The sequence below is a fragment of the Sceloporus undulatus genome, chromosome 6, assembly GCF_019175285.1.
Source record: "Sceloporus undulatus isolate JIND9_A2432 ecotype Alabama chromosome 6, SceUnd_v1.1, whole genome shotgun sequence".
NCBI lineage: Eukaryota > Metazoa > Chordata > Lepidosauria > Squamata > Phrynosomatidae > Sceloporus > Sceloporus undulatus.
The window spans coordinates 39,279,960-39,297,315 of NC_056527.1; the positions used below are offsets into that span (position 1 = coordinate 39,279,960).

Genomic DNA, 17,356 nt, shown 5'->3' on the forward strand with positions numbered 1-17,356 from the left:
GGCTGGCATCTTCAGAGAATGTTGGCATAGAAGAGAGCTGGAGACACACACACACACACACTGTGTTAACCTGGGTAGGGAGGAATTTCATGTTAATCTGTGTATTGTTCTGTTGTTGATGGAAGGGCTTCAGGGTAGGGTGTCATTCGCTGTTCTCTGGATCCAACCATTAAGCCTGCTCCAGCTACCTTGAATAAGATACAAATGAACAAGTGTCAAGTAAGCATACTTTAGGCAGAGCCCCTACAAATATTTTGTTCACATTTTCAAGCCTCAAAAACTGTAACAGATCTCAGATAATTGTACCAGGTGGTACACTGCACACTTCATCAGATACTGTACCAAAAGCAGCATCCACATTGCTCAAAGGCCCATCTGATTTTTAACTGCTCAGTGTCTTGCAAAGCTGTCATAATAGGTGTCTGAGGTCTCCAGCCCTACAACTTTCTACTAGGGCAAATAAAAGCAAGCATCAAACCACCCAGAAAGACTCTGCTGGATAGCTACTTGAGGATGAGATAAAGGCTGCAAAGTAGACTTCCTTTCCTTTCATAATGCTGTACAGAAGGCATGATTGTGTGGCAGTCTTAAATCAGCTATGGTCTAGTAATCTTCCATACTGAGATCCCTGGAGAATCAAAGAGTACTCTGGGCTCCACAGTGCTGGAAAGGACATCCAGGGATGATGGTATTAAGAGCTTGTTTCACCTTGCCATTCTATAACAGAATTGTCAGCTCCAGCTGTGAGAAATAATTCTTGAACATTCAACAATTTATCAGACTCCATGTTTCCAGGAGTAGATCACACAGGCCACGAAATGCCTCCCCTCTATGCTGCGCAGCATTGCCACAGCAACCAAACAGGATGGCAATGATGCACAGCAGGAAAGGAGCCACCTAAAGTGGCTCCTTTTTTGAGGCATCATAAGAGCTGCGACGCAGTGCTATGATGTCTTTTCCACCGAGAGCGGTTTGGGCACTTGGGCTCCCGCACGTCATGGACGTGTGCCCCATCTGGGCAGGGCCATGCAATCATGGCGGTGCCCACACCCACTAGGACTCTGGAGCGTGCAGTTGCTGCGCTCTCCTGAGCCCTAGTTTTGGCCCCATGACGGCACTTCCCACCCGTCTGTACTGGGCCTAAATTTCTCCAGATAGTGAACTGATCATGATTGGGTAACTTCAGCCTCCCAGTATCCAGACCTTTACCTCATGTCCTGAGTCAAAGACTATATCCTCTTCAGTTGGTTCTCCTGTGAATTTTAATTTTTAAGATCTTCAGGGCAAGGACTGTCATCTTGTGTTGGTAGTTCACAACCTTTGACTCATTAGATACTTTGGACATCAGATCCCAGAATCCCTGACCATAGGGACTTCAAATCCTAAAATCTGGAAGAGTAACCATGAAAAACCACTTCTGTTTAGAATCATACACAGTGATAGAGTGACATTGAGGATAAAGGGGAGAGAGAGGAGAAATGCCTTGTTAAAGGAGTTGTTTTCAAAAACATAGAACTTTATCGCATGGGGCTTAAACTGTTCCCCAGCGCGTTCTAACGGGGGGGCGCGGGGGGGCGCGCACCGAACGCAATGGGCACAGAATGGGGCCCAGAACATGACTTTACCGCATGGGGGAATGCCGCCGCTGCGCGTTCCCATCGCGTTCCAATTCGGTTCCAGAGGGCGCCATTTCTGGGGATGCTTTGAAACAGTTCCCAGAAATGGCGCCCTCTGGAACCGAATTGAATTCGATGGGAATGCGCGGCGGCATCGGCGTCCCTCCATGCGGTAAAGTCGCGTTCTGGGCCCCATTCCGTGCCCATCGCGTTCCGTGCGCGCCCCCACGTGCCCCCGTTAGAACGCGCTGGGGAACGGTTTAAGCCCCATGCGATAAAGTTATAGTCCTGTTAGACTGTTTCAGCATAACTAGTAAAGCAGGAAAGTAATTCTGTGTCATCTTTATTTTATTTTACTATAGGTTTCATGATTATTTATTTATTTATTTCAAGGATTTATTCCTGCCTTTCTCACACAATGGGATTAAAATCCATTTCCTCAGCTGCATCGATAAAGTATCATCATCTTTCTTTATACCCTGCTTTTCCTGAACAGTGGAATTCAAGGCAATTTACAACTGAAAACAAATACAATAATGTGAAAACAGAACCAAAAACAACAACATTACAATAGAATGGAACTATTAGCCATGCTAAAAACAATTTACAGCATACTGACTTTATTAAAAGCTGTTTAAAAGACAATAAAATTATCCTACACTCTTCAAAGCCCTTCAGTGGGAATGTTTATGCATAGAGAACAAAGTGCAGGTATTTCTTTCTTTCTTTCTTTTATTCCCTGCACTTTGTTCATAGACCTACTGATTTTACATTTTCCATTACTTTTTTGTCACACTACTCTCATCCCTTTTTTTAAAAAAAAAACATTTTTTACCCTCTTGCCTATTCTGCTTTGGTCATCTCATTCTAAACCTTCATAATTTAGATTAACAAAACTGAGATGGGGGGGGCAGCCACTAAGGAAATGCTATATTATAGATTGTAAAGCATTGGTTTTACTTATGAGAAGGCAGGACCAGATGGCTCTCTTCCTTTGCTAAGATCAGAATGGTACAGTGACTGTTGTAGCTCAGTTTGAGAACAGATGGAGTAAAAAGAGTAAAAAGAACAGAACAAAAGAGAAGTCTGAAATGCATTTGAAATGTCTGTATAGGTCATATCAAACCTATGCAGATGCTTCAGTATGTATCTGTGTATTCAGAAGTATAAATATGTTGATAAAATATATAGCCTGTCAATATAACCATGTAATGCAGAGAGTAATTTGCTAGTTACTTGATACAAAGGTAGGATCTTATCAGCAGTTTAATGAACTGCAGTGGCCCATTATTCCATGACCAGATTGCCTCATGTGCCAAACCAACTTCACACACACAGAACTCAAATATATGACTTACATAGGCCTGTTGTGGACTTTCAGTTGAGAAGGCACTGCACCCATAAAAAAGGAAAATGCAGTATTTTTACTGCCCCAGTAAGGATATCCTGCAAAGTTCAAAGATTTAATTGCTGCCATGGCCCAATGATGTTAAACATGTGTGGGTAAAATACTGTTCCGTACAGTATTTGGAACAGAATTGTTTCCAATGGGGAATTATTCTGGAATTACAGTGTGGTGATAAATGCAGTACTGTATTGTTTAAACTTCTTTACTACATACTGTTTCTAATTTTGTTTCTTTTATGGCCCATATTCCTACATCATGTTCAAAGACTACTTGAATTTTGCTGTGATTCTATACCTGCTTCCAGTACCTGGAAGTGAAGGGATTATTTTTTGGTACCCTCCAAATGTGGCCACACTGCTTAGGACTAATGGATCTTCAAATCCAACATATCTGGAAGCTACCAAAATGGAAAAGCATTAGTTGTAACTGGTTGCTGAACTGGTGGTTTAGAAGAAGGTTTTGAGAATCCAACTAAATATTTCTAGCATATGCACAGTTTTAAGGCAGAGATGGAAGTGTGTGGCTCTCCAGTTATTCTCAGACTACAACTCACATAATCTCTTCCCATTAGCATTTCTGGCTGAGGCTGATGGAAGTCTAAAGGACTTCCATCTAAAGGACCACATCTTTCTCATGGCCATCTTTTTAAAAGAGAAGGCTGCCAAACATTTCAGAAAAGGTTTGCCTATCATTTTCATGACCAGTAGAAAAGAATGAAGATTGTAACTTGACAAAAGTTCTCACTCAGGGTATCCTTTTAGGAAAGGAAAAAAAACAGTAGCAGTTGGTGGCTTCCATGCCAGTGGGACAGGGAATCCATACCTGGTTAGTATAAACTTGAAAGGAGCTGCCCTGGGTACTGAAACCTATCTCCAAGTTAGGTTCAGCACCTTGGATATCTTCTTTGAAGTTTGGACTGACCTGGAGTGGATTTACCACCAACAACTAGACATGGAAGTCACAACTGGGGCAAAAATATTTGGCTATCTTCATTTTTGGAAACCATTTTTTAAAAAACAAAAAACCACACACTTATATCCCTCCCAAAATGGGATCCAAACTTTTCCCAACTTTAATAAAAGCAGAGTTCATCACCTAGAATCACAGTTTGAAGAGACCATGACCAGTCCAACCCCTTGCCATGCAGGAAGACACAATCAAAGCACTCCTGACAGATGGCCATCTAGCCTCTGTTTAAAACCCTCCAAAGAAGAAGACTCCACACAGTCCGAGGCAGCATATTCAACTATCAAATAGTTCTTCCTAATGTTTAGGGGGAATCTCTTTTCCTGTAGTTTGAATAATTGGTTACTATAGCATTGTGGGAGATGCTTCTTCATCGCCCATTACTATGCAGTTCTCACCATCTTCAGACAGGATCTAGGGAACTCTCCTCTTGGGGAGGAGGCTGAGCAGAGCAGAGCAGAGGCAGAGCTTGCCTCTGAGGAATGACAGGAGCACACCTACCTCCTGCCTCCATGGCTGGGTGACCTCTCCCTGGCTCTTGTGTGTGCGTGTGTGTGTATGTGTGCACTCCTGTCATTCCTCAGAGGCAAGCTCTGCCTCTGCTCTGCTCTTCCCAGCCCCCTTCCCTTCCCTTCCCTGCAGACCTGCAGAGGAGCACTCAGTCAGCCGGGGGTGGGCCTGGGACATGTAATAAAAACCAGGCAGGGACATTCCTACACCCCCAAAAGCGTGAAAGTCCCGGGTAAAAGCGGGATATAGTAACCCTAAGTCCAAGTGACATTTCCAAACTCTAGGAATAACTTCTGGTGGGCAGAACTAGAAGCTATTAATCTAATAATACCAAGTTCCAAGTAAATTTAGGGCAAAAACTGCACAATTATATAGTAGTTTAATACGGCTTTAACTGCCATGGCTGTATCCCACAGGTTACTGGGATATGTAGTTTTATTTCTCTGATAGACAGATCTAGTTCATTACGTTAAACTACAGTATTAAGCACTTTAAGAGAAAAATGTTAATTATCTTGCCTAGCTACCTCCCCCAGGATTCTGTAGGATGGAGCCATGAAAATGGAAGTGGCATCCATCTAGTATAGTGGAGAAGTGCAGAATGATCCATAGTTAGGATTGCAGTGCCTGTAATCTATTGCAAAGTGTACTTGACTATTCACTGACAAACATTTTTAAAAGTGACAATGTAGTGTGAACTCAGAAATGAACAATATTACTCAAAAGAACTCTACCATGATCCAGAGAGCAATGAAGTGCAATCCTCTTCAGCAATACATGTGAATAAATCCCATTGTGTTCAAAGAAGCTTACTCTTAGATAGGTTCACACAAGTCTTTAATGACCCTCATATCCTACTGATTTTAATGGGATTCTGGTTAGTTGCAAATAAAATCGCTACACATTATTTCAGTAAGATGTAAGCATGGCTAACTTTCTTTGGGTCAGGGCCAGCATGTATTTTAAAATATAGGCCAGATGGCAGCCATCCCAGCTGAAATTGAAAAGGGAGCAAGCAATTTTCTCTGGGCATGCTATATCATCATGTGCCAAGAAAAAGAGTGAGCAAGCGTCCCTAAAACTTAAGTTACACACTGTTGCTTATTTTGTAATTTTATTTTCCACCTTTCAACAGGCCCTCGGGGTACTCACAATAAAAATAAGCATAATCAGTAACAGAGTAAACTGTCATATGTGAGTCAGAGGTCTTAGAAGAAGCATTCACTGCTAAGAGGAACAAGAGAAATGATATGTGATCACTGTAAAAACCAGAAGCTCTTTGGAGCTAGTGGTCCACAGAAATAATCCAATATCAATTTTTCCTGTTCCCTTGGGTAGCACATCAGGACTGGAAGGTAATCCATAAATTTTCTACATCTCCTTGAGGTTTTTTCCCCCCCTCCTTCCTTGCAATGTTCTTTCAAAGTGTTGGGAAATTCAATGGAAAGGAAGAAAGGATAAATCAATAATCTATGTTATAAATCCTAACATTTTGAACAGATGTAAAACATGTATAGTTTGGGTTATACATGTTGACTTTTCTACATCTATCTGTAGCTAGATAAGATGTTTTGCCATGAAAGCAGACTAAACAGCATTGCCCTTGAGCAAAATGTGGTGCAAAGAGTCTTAAAGTGTGATGTCAGTGTATAATTAGTCAGAGAACATACCTGAATAGAAAGTGAGGGAGTTTCCCTGCCTTGGCTTGAAATGAAGGTACTTTCCATTCACTCATTAGAAGTAACCTTGGAGTATGCCTGTTTGCTTATTACGCATTAGGAGGACTAGAAAGGCAGTTGATTTATAAATCCATAGATTTTGCTTTCTCTTCTAAATTTAATTTGGGACAGCCCCAGTAAAACGTAATCAAATGTTGTTGTTTTTTTAAATGGTATACAGGAGATGGAGGCAAGTGCATTACTCAGTGTCCAATGTATCATCACTGGTGACAGAGCATCCATGGATAAAAGAAGTGAAAGGAGAAATTTATTACTCAGTAGGAGTGAGTGGAAAAGAGCACATGGCCATTTACCAACTTTTATGAAAAGACCCTTTGTTTGGCTTCATATCAGAGGATGTGGAGATCTGGTAGCAATGTGTATGTCATCTAGATTAGGGATGGGCAAGCTTCAGGCTTGTGGGATCTTCTTAGTGTGTGTGTGTGAGTGTGTGTGTTTAGTGGGGTCTCTTTAAACGTAAAGGGCTACTAAGCAGAGCCAAGCTCAAAAGGAGATAGAAGCAGAGAGTTCTACTCCACAAATTACACACCAAAAATAAAAACTAACAGCTTAGTAATAATGTAAGAGTTTCTAACAAAAATTTTCAAGTGGACAGGAGAGCTGCTGAAGGATCAGACAAAAGGACTACCTAGTCCAACATTCTGTTCCCACAGTGGCCAACTAGTTGCTTACAGGAAACCCAGACACAAATGCAAATGCAACAGAACATCACTCTGTCTTTGTCTCTCATACTGCAAGGAACATATGATCAACAGCCCTTAACACTACATTGATACATTGCCTGATCCTAGACAGCCTATTGGTGCTCATATTGTACAGATCAGGAGCAAGCAATAGAAGAAATAAAAGATCATCAGAGCAGCATCCATTATTGATGTATTGTTTAAACAATTTTCATTTGTCTTATTTGTCAAAAAACAAAAGAGAGGAATTCAGCTCATGGGATAAGGTCATTTCTAGAGATATTATTTGGGGGCCACATTCCAGTGATGAGTGAGGCCAAAGGCAAAAAAGGTATGAACAAAACAGTTGGTATATTGAGGCTTAAAGCTCTATGTAACTAAGCCTTGGGAGAAACATTTCAGCCTATCAGAAAGGAAGAAAAGCCAAGGAAACACTGAATGATGCTATTAATTGGGAAGGAGCCATGGTCATCTGGGAAACCCCAATGGACTGGATTGAGACTGAGGCCATGAAATTCCCTACCCCTGTGTTAAAAGACTGGCCAATCAACAAAGAATCATCTTCTGAACTCTCTCTGCCCATTATTTTATATTGCCCCATGCTTATGCTATCATTAATGTGTTATTTTCCCAGCTGCATTTATGGAATCTTCTGATCCACTTCAGGTTCTACTCCTTTATAGGTGACATTCTACCACCACCAAGAAATGTACCTATGCACCCAGCATCTTGAAGCCCCATTCCACATCAGTTAGGCTTCCTTGGAAGCATAGGGATAAGTCACAATAGCAGAACACATGCTTCACATGCAGGAGAACCCATGTTCAATCCCTAGGATTTCTATTCAATATATATAATATAAATAGGTATCAGGTGATGGTAAACACTCTACCAGAGAGCCACTACCAGTAAGAAGTTAAGACAACACTGGGGGCTGGATCCAAGATTTATTTATTTGGAGTATTTATGCCCCCTCTTCAGCCAAAAGGCTCTCAGAGCAGTTTACAAATTGTTAATTAGACATTTCCCTGCCCTCAGGCTTACAATCTAAAAAGACAAGACACAAAAGGAGAAGAAAATGGCACTGAGAAAGGGTGAAAGCCCAGCAAATCTTCTCTCCCTTTGAGGCCTGGACCAAGGCAGATGGATTCTGGCTAGGCCCGATGGAGCTGGCCTGCCCTTCTCTCTTCTGGATGATGATGGATAGAGGGAGGAACTTCTTCTTTTGAGGCTAGGCCCAATGGAGCTGGCCTGCCCTTCTCTCCCTCTGGATGATGGTGACTTGACATTATCACTTGAGCCTTGTTCTTACCATAATCACATTAGCAAAAAGACATACCAGTTTGGAAGTTCTCTCTTCAACAGCACAACTGGGGCCCATTAGTGTCCCCACCAAGGGTGTCACCTGGTGCAGTGAGGCAGGGCTTCCAGGGGCAAGCCTTCCAGGGGGTGTAAAATGACACCATTCCAGCAAAGTGGGGAGTGTGCTCAGCCCTCACAGCAGCTCTCCTGGCCTTTCGGGTCCCATGTGGCCATATAATCCACCCACTCCTCAGCCTTCCGAGTCTCGTGTGACCCCATGTGGAAAACAGCAAGGGGGATTGGGGGGGGGAGGAGGAGGAGATTGAGACTACATGACTGCCAAACCTTGGGACTGCAGCTGGAAAGATTTATTGCACCAGAGGACTAATGCCACAGCAGTGCGATTGGGAGCTTATTGACAGCTTATATGGCAATGGATATCCTAATCATGCTTTGGAGGCACAACAGCAATGATCTGGAGGTGGCATCATGTGATAAGTATCACCAAAGGTGCTATTATGCAACTTTAATTCTGATTTAAAAGGCTCCTGTGATAAAAAAATTTAGTCACAGTTGTGTTCTTCTAAAAACAATGGGACTCATTGACACAACTAATGTCTCCTATTTTTTTTATGGTAATGTCTCTGATTCAATGGTAACTTCATCTGGATCCAAACCAACATTTTATTTTACCTTTCTCACAGCATGAAACCCATAGTGACTTAAAATCATAGACTTACAGAACTGGAAGAGACCACAAGGACCATCAAGGAATAAATTATCAAAGTACTCCTGACAGATGGCCATCTAGCCTCTGTTTAAAACACTCCAAAGGAGACTCCAGGACTCTCTGAGGCAGCATATCCCACTGTTGAACAGCTCTTACTGTCAGGAAATTCTTCCCAAAGTCTAAATACAAGATTAGCTAAAAGGTAAAATGTATTGCCAACAGGGGTGGAGACTCTCTGGGCTTTAGCAGGCAAGCCACTATGCCTCAGTCCTACTATTACCCTGCAGAAGTCACTATCGCCAATAATTGATTAGAAATACTGATTTCCCCCCCTTGCTTGGCTCCAAATCCCACTTGCATGGGAAAATAAAAGAAACAAAGCCAACCATTTACAACTGATGTTGACAAGCAATGACTAAGAGTACTTTGCTTTTGGCTGCTTTAGGCCATGCTCCCTGACATCATCCAGAAAATAAAGAGGATGAACAAGGGAATATCCAATTGCCCTTTGTTTTTAGTTCCCTGCTCTACTTTGCATGCTGAAGCACCCAGATTCATTTCAAGTTAAAAGGGATCTCAGACAATAAATTCAAGCTAGGTGGCATTTTGTAAATATGTTTATGTCAACATAAACAATGGCAGGTTTAATAGAATGACTGGGTAAAAAATAGCTGTGTGAGTGATGCAGATTATCCAGAATTCCAATATCTGAAATATGGTCGGCCCTCCTTATCCATGAATTTCTTATCCAGAGGTTCAAGCATGTATAAATTCCAAATGGCAAACTTTGATTTTGTTATCCATTGGGGGTCCCGGAACCAAACCCCAGCAGACAACAAGGACTCACTATATTCCAAAACCAAACACTTTTTAAATGGGTTGCTGGAACAGTGACACCTTTGCTTTATGATGGTTCAATGAACACAAACTTTTCCCCTTGTACAAAGTTATTCAGAATATTGTACAAGCTGTGTACCTTCAAGATATTTGTTCATATACACAAATAAGGTATTCCAACATCTCCCCAAAAAATCAAAAATCCTAACACCTCTGCTCCACACATACACTCCCTTTATTCGTTGTGCTTGACTTCTTTCTCCCGCAACAGGATGAAGTATCTGAAACTCTTGCAACAGATTAGTACGGACAATATATGCTCTGAGATGAAGTGTTGGTGTTGTTTTAGGCCAATTCTGTGTTGTCCTTAGTAAAAAAAAGAACACAGCTAAGATTTCCTTACTGATGCAAGAATACTCCGCCTTACCCTGCCTGAAGCAAAATGAAGCAATCACTTCAAATAGATTTCCAAGAGTGTAATTTTCATGCCTCCTACCTCCCTTCTCTGCCTGCCATAAAATAATGCATGCAGGATGGGTGTCCTGTAATTTTGGCCAGCCTAGCAAAGAGAATATTTTGCTTTCAAGTGAAGAATGTTAGGATTGCAGCCTTAAATCCTCAGGGAAGGAATCATCTAGGGTAGCAGGCAGAGATCAAAACTTGAGATCTACAAGACACAAAAGAGGGCAGATTGAGGGAGCCCTACCCAGCACTGAACATCCAAACCTGTTTTCACTACCAGGAAAAGGCAAAGTTCATCTTGGCGCTACAAGTTTATAAAAAGGACTGCCACTTCTTAGGCAAGAGTCACAGCATACAGTTATTCACAATCTTTCAACCAAACCCATATTGTCTTTCCTGTCTTTTTTTCCTTTAGAAAAAATAGTTCTTTGGACTACAACTTCCAGATGCCTTCAGCTAGCATGAAAAGAAGTGGTGATGCTGGCAGAGGAATGCTGGGAGTTGTAGTATTAAAAACCCTAAAAATTCTACTTTTTAGAAGATAACTTAGAGGCTGTGCAGACCGCCCCTAAGGGGCAGCCTGCAGCTGTGCCAGATTGGGACCGTGGCAACTGCATGCCGTGGTCCCATGTTGGCCTTTCCAGGGCTCAAAAAGCAGCACCTTTTTGTGTGCTGGAAAGGGCATGACAGCTGCAGTGGCATGGCTTTAAGACATTTTCAGAAGGGTGGTATATAAATAAAGTTTTATTATTATTATTATTATTTCTTTGGTTTGCATCGTGTGGACACAGCACCAGTGGAGCACCGTGATGCTCCGCATTGTGTGGAGCAGCACATAGCATCACAGCACCCTGGGAGAGGTGGACATCAGGTAGACACCATGCCCAAGTCTGCCCCCAGGTCAGCCTTTATGGCCAGTGTGCACACAGCCCTTGCCTTATCCATTGTCACTATTCTGGGAAGAAATGCTTTTGAACTGCGGGTAGTAGAATGACGGAGGAATTCAACAGGGAATGGTAGTTGTTTGTGGCACCCAAGTTCTCTCACAGGAAAGGCCAAAACTACCATTCCCAAAATTCTATAGCATGGAACCATGGCAGTTAAAGTGGTGTCAAACCAGATTATTTCTGCACTGGAGAAATAATCCAGTTTGACACCATTTAAACCGGATTATTTCTGTAGCCTTTGTCATGTCAAAATGGAAGACATTTGGACAGGCCTCCTAGACAGAAGGTTGAAATGTAAGGTGTCCTGGGAAAGGGGAACACCAATTCACTCTGGTGGGAGGCCCCCCTCTGGCCATACGGGAGAAACAGATATGGCCTGCAACAGGTGACACATTAAGGAGGTGTCAAACATCCTCATATATATCCTTTTTTTGAGACATCTCTCTGGTATTCGCCTGTGTCCCATTAAAATGCTGAAGAGATGGTGTGAGTGGGGTGAAGTTCAGTGGGAGGAGAGAGGTCCCGGTATGTACTTTTTAAAAAATTAAAACCATATTCATAAAAATTTTCTTTAAAAACATCACCTTTTACCAAATTTTCACTCAGAAGCTATGCATACATAAATGCTTTGCAGCTGTGTGAGCATGATATTGAGCCTTATCACATGTAAAACAGGAGCCCCAATTCAAAGCACTTCTGCAGCAAGGGGGAAGTAGAGTCAGTTTGAATCCAAGGCAATTCACGTGATGAACTATCACACGTGAAGAACAAAATTGTGGTCACTACTGGGGCAAAGTGGAGCGAGTGCACATTGAATTACCACACCGGTACATACCATGCGGATTCAAGAATTCAAATTGGCACCCTTGAGCATGCTCAGTGGGGGTCTGACCTCATCGTGATCTTTTACACTTCCGGGTGAAGAATGGGGCCACTTCCTGTTTCCTGTGAATGCTAGTCTCACATGAATTATCTTCTGAGGTTGAGAGAGTGTGACTTGCACGAAAACCATTACTAAAGATTCAGTATGGTGTGATAATGGGAGGAGGTCAATGGGGAGGAGGTGACACCATGAGTTACCACACCGGGTGATACCAACACCAGTGACACTACTGCCTCTGGACAGGAGGGAGAAATTTTTTGGCCAATGTGAAGTTGAAGGATTTCACAGCCGGCAACCATAGTTCTCTGTGGGTTTTCCAGGCTGTGTGGCCACATTTTGGAAGAATTTATTCCTGATGTTTTGCATGCAACTGCAGCTGGCATCTTCAGAAGGTGGTGGCATGGAAGTGTGTGGAGTATATATACCTGTGGGAGGAAGTGGTTTTTACATGTTAATAGCGGAGTTAGTTTATGTGTTGTACTGTGGTGCAGCCTGGAGGCATGTTGTGTGGGGGGTATACAAGGGAGATTTGTGTCTATTTCACTGGCAATCCATTGTCTGTGGGGAAACCCCCTGAGCCTGGGTGATGTTCATTTTGGGAGGACATATCAAAACAAATTTGCTCATAGGAAAACCATACTTGCCCACAGAGAATCATTGGAGAATACTTGCCCATAGGGAAATCATACTTGCCCACAGAGAATCAACAGAAAATACTTGCCTATAGAGAATGATTGGAGAATACTTGCCCATAGGGATACCATACTTGCCCATAGAGAATCATTGGAAAATACTTGCTCTAGGATCCATTTGTTTGACTTCTTGGCTGTCCATGGTAACCTCAGCACTCTTCTTCAGCATCACATATTAATTGAGAGTTCCTGCATGGCAGGGAGTTGGACTGGATGACCCTTGTGGTCTCTTCCAAATGTATAATTCTGACTCTATGTCAAATGAATTATTTTCCTATCAACTTTCTTCACTGTCCAGCTCTCACATCCATTTATGGTAATAAGGAATACAGTGGCTTGTATGATTCTAACTTTTGTGCTCAGTAAAATGTCTTTACATTTGAGGATATTTTCTAATTCTCTCATAGCTGCCCTCTGCATTCTTAGTCTCCTTGTGATTTCTTGACTGCAGTCCCCACTCTGATCGATATTTGACCCCAGGTATGAAAATTCTTTTACTGTTTCTATTTCCTCATTGTCTAGGTTGACTATGTGTAAATTTTCTGCAGTCGTTATTCTTGTCTTTATGTTTAGCAATAAGCCTGCCTTTGCACTTTCCTCCTTGATCTTCCTTAGCAGGTGTTCCAAGTCTGTGATGTTTTCGGCTAGTTGTATGGTGTCATCTGTGTATCTTAGATTGTTGATATTCCTTACTCTTATTTTCACTCCTAGACTCATAGAGTCGGAAGAGACCACAAGGGCCACCCAGTCCAACCTCATTCTGCCATGCAGGAACTCTCAATCAAAGCATTCCTGCAGCTTGCATGCATTGTTCCAGGTCCTGTTCTCTGGAGCAGCAGAAAACAAGCTTGCTCCCTCTTCAGTATGATAATATGACATCCGCCTTCTTCTGTGTCCAGTCGTGCTTTTTGTACAGTATGTTCTGCATACAAGTTGAACAGAGAGGGTGAGAGGATGCCATACTTGCGCACAGAGAATCATGGACGAATACCTGCCCCAAAACACTGACTACTTGCCCCATGTTTCCCTCTGGGCAAGTATTCTCCAATGTTTCCCTATGGGCAAACATTCTGCAATGCTTCCCTATGGGCAAGTATGGTTTCCCTATGGGCGAGTGCTGTCCTTTCTTTTAGTTCGTCTCCATTTGGGGCCGGCTTCTCACCTCGGGAGCTAATGGGTCAAGGGTCCAGTGGGGAGGCGGGAAAGACCCCTGGCCTGAGTTCCCTCCTTCCTCAGCGTCCTCTCACCCCCACACAACTACACACACACACACAACGACAACGCCGCCCCCGGAGGCGCATTCCCTTCGGGGAACAATAGCGCCAAACCAGAGCCGGCGGCGCTCCGGAGCCCGACAAAACAAAGCCAGAGGCACAACGGGGCGACGAGGGCGCCACGCTCCGCCTCTCCTCCCCCGCCATTCCTCCCCCTCCTCCTTTCTTTTTCTTTCTTTCTTTCTTTCTTTCTTTTTCTCTCTCTTTCTTTCGGGAACCTGTGAGCATCCCCAGCCGAGATTCAGGAGGGGAAAGAATTGAGGGAAGGGGGCTTGAGAGAAGAGTGGAGGGAAGGGAACTGCTCGACGGTGTGAGGGAACCCAGCTCGCCCTCAGCCCCCCTCGAGTCGCCACAACAACCCTCCCCCGCCATCTCCGAAAACAGAGGAGCCCGCCTTCCTGGGGGACTGAAAGAAGGGGGGGGAGAAAGCCTCTCATAAAGGGGCTGAAAGGAGGAGGAAAGAAACCCTTCAGAAAGAGGGACCCGCCTTCCTGGGGGACTGAAAAGAGGAGGGAAGAAACCCCTCAAAAAGGGGAGCCTTCCTGAGGGGCTAAAAAGAGGGGGGGGGAAAGAAGCCCTTCAAAAAAGAGGGGGTCTTTCTGAGGGACTGAAAAGAGGAGGGAAAGAAGCTCTCCCAAGAGGGGAGCCTGCCTCCCTGAGGGGCTGAAAGGAGGGGGAGAAGAACCCCCCCCCCGAAAGCCGCCGCCTCCTTTCTCCCTCCCTCTCTCTCCCTCCCCCGCCTTCGCTCTGCTCTGCCTGGGAACCTCGCCTCGTCCAGCGTTGCCAAGGCGAAAGGAGACACAAAAGGGTTTTTGTCAGCAGCTGCTCGGCGGCTCCCTGGGAAAGCCAAGCCAAAGGGGGGCAGGCAGGCAGGCAGGCAGGCGAGGGAGGGAGGGAGGGAGGGAGGGAGGGAGCGGATGGCGAGCCTGGCCGGGAAAGGAGAAGAAGGAGAAGAAGGAGCCCGCCGCCGTCTCGCCTCTGGCTGCTGCTGCTGCTGCTGCTTCCCTGGCCGCCCCGCTGGGGGCCCGGGGCAGGAGAGGGGGGCATGCTGGCCCTGACATGCGGAGGCGCTGCTCCCGGGGCTCCTCCTCCTCCTCCTCCTCTCTTGGTTACCTGCGCCTCTCCTCCTGCTCCTCCTCCTCCTGCTCCAGACGGCGGGGTCTTCTTCTCCGTCTCGCCCGGTTTGGGGCGTCTGCTTGGCGCGATGTGGATCCCGCTCCTGGCTGCTCTGTCCCTCGGGCTGCTCTCCGTCCAGAAATGCCAGCGGGGTCCTTCTGCTTCGGCCTTGGGGGTCGCCCGGGTCCTCGCAGCCGTGGGCACGGGGTGGTGCCAACGCCGTAAGTTTGCTCTTCTTCTTTGGGTGACGCTTTGTAAGCCGCTTAGAGAGTGCTTAAGACTGGATCTACACTGGAGGAATAACCCGGTTTGGCACCGCTTTAACTCGTTGTCTGGCTCTTTGCTATGGAATTCTAGTTGTTAGGGTTTGTTGTGGGACTCCAACTCCCAGAATTCCATAGCAAAAAGACAAACAACGAGTTAAAGCGGTGCCAAACCGGGTTATTTCTCCAGTGTGGATGCAGCGCCCGAAGCGGTATAGAAATGTAAAGTGTTATTGTTATTGCTTGCTGGGTTGCTTCGGGTCGTTTCCAAATATGGACACCGTCAGGTGACACTTGTTGTCATGTGCCTTCGCTTCTGACTTCTGGGCTTTCCCTGAAAAGTGTATTCAGGTAAAGGTTTGCCATTGCCATCCTCTGTGGTTGAGAGAGTGTGACTTGCCCAGAGCAGGGATTCGAGCCCTGTCTCCAGAGGCACAATCCAGCCCTCAAACCACTATGCTAGGCTTCCTCTCCCCTGTTGGTGCTTACCTGTGAGCAAAGTCCTTTGAAACACACCTGGACTCAGGCAGCTGTTAAGATGCAGGTTGGGACCAATAAAGTGTTATTTTGCGTAACTACCAAGTTCCAATGAGTGGGAGAGGTGAGGGGGGGGCTGATAGCTTGTGCCACTGTATGCATCTTCCAGGGAGGTGATTCTTAAATGGGCAGAATCCTAAAACCATTCTTATGACAGCTGTTAAGCCATTCTTATATTTCTTCCTCCCCCTTTGCTTTTGGATTGAATGGCTCCATTATGTCTCAGGCACTTCATCTGGTCCACAGTTTGGGAATACTGTTTTGGATCACAACTCCCAGAATCCCCCAGTGACTATACCGGCTGGGGAAGTTTAAGGGGTTTAGCCCTCCAAAGTAGTTTTCCCAGTTAGTGGTCTCTTAAGAGGAGCTGACCTTCTAATGAGTCAGAGCATTGGTTCATCAAGCTCAACATTAGCCTCTACAGTAACTGTCAGCTGCTCTCCAAGGTTTTGTTCAGGTTTCTTTTTCAGAGATGCCAGAGACTGAACCTGGAAACTTTTTCAGGTATTCCATTGTGAGCTGTCACACTTCCCATGCTTATATTATATTGTCTATTTATAATTATTTCCCTGGAGGTGGTAATAAACACAGAAAGTCTAGGATGGCTGTGATATTGTCCCTGCTTACTGCACTTCTGAGCAGCCACTGTATTTTAGTTGAGTTGTCCTACATGGTACTTTTCTATTCCCATTCCCACAACAGTGTTTCACTCTGTACCCCATGCGTTCAGAGGCACTGCTATGTTTAGTGGGTGCCCCAAGCTGCCTAGACTGTGGGGCCCAGACCTGCCATCCTGCTCCTCTGGTACCTTGGGAAGAGGAGGTTTATTCTATGGACATCTCTTCACTTTGTTGTTGTCATGTGCCTTCCAAGCTTGTTGCTTGTGGCATCCATAAATTGGCAAGATTTTTTCAGAGGAGGTTTGCCATTGCTTTCCCCTGAGGCTGAGAGCATGTGACTTGCCCAAGAGGGTTTCATGGCCGAGTTGGGAATCGAACCCTGCTGTCTAGAGTCGTATTCCAACACTCAAACCACTACACCATGCTGGCTCTCTCTTCACTGCATCCAGTGCCACTAGTCACAAAAAAGTTAGATTTTTAGGTGTCATTTCTTCATTGATTTTAGCAGATTCTTGTGACAGTCCAGCAAGAACAATGGGGCAAAAGAATCTGTGCCAACACAGACAAGCGTAATGAGTTCTTTCAATGGAGAGTACGCAGTTATTCTCACATTGGATGGAGTGAAGCCTAGCAGAGCAGCTATAAACAGGACGAGAGTGTTAGATTTTTCCATTAGATTTATTTAGTTCGTCCCTGAGCCAAAATCTCTGCAAGTTAATGAGCATTTGTTTCACCTTTTCTCTCTCTCTCTCTCTCTCTCTCTCTCTCTCTC

General features: G+C 44.5%; 1 protein-coding gene and 1 long non-coding RNA gene across 2 annotated transcripts in view; one reads left to right on the forward strand and one right to left on the reverse strand.

Moving 5' to 3' along the window:
* Window positions 1-9: 9 nt before the first annotated feature.
* LOC121934219 lies at window positions 10-15,253 on the reverse strand. The gene is made up of 3 exons (XR_006104589.1): window positions 15,162-15,253; window positions 1,210-1,389; window positions 10-188 (listed from the first exon to the last, which is right to left on the reverse strand). It is a non-coding gene; the product is annotated as an uncharacterized LOC121934219 (long non-coding RNA).
* ITGB8 (integrin subunit beta 8) overlaps window positions 15,004-17,356 on the forward strand; it is a 68,631-nt gene continuing 66,278 nt past the window's right edge. Inside the window, exon 1 of the mRNA XM_042474487.1 lies at window positions 15,004-15,385. Within this exon, the coding sequence (XP_042330421.1) occupies window positions 15,094-15,385 (292 nt within the window). The 5' untranslated portion in view covers window positions 15,004-15,093. The remainder of the gene's footprint in view (window positions 15,386-17,356) is intronic.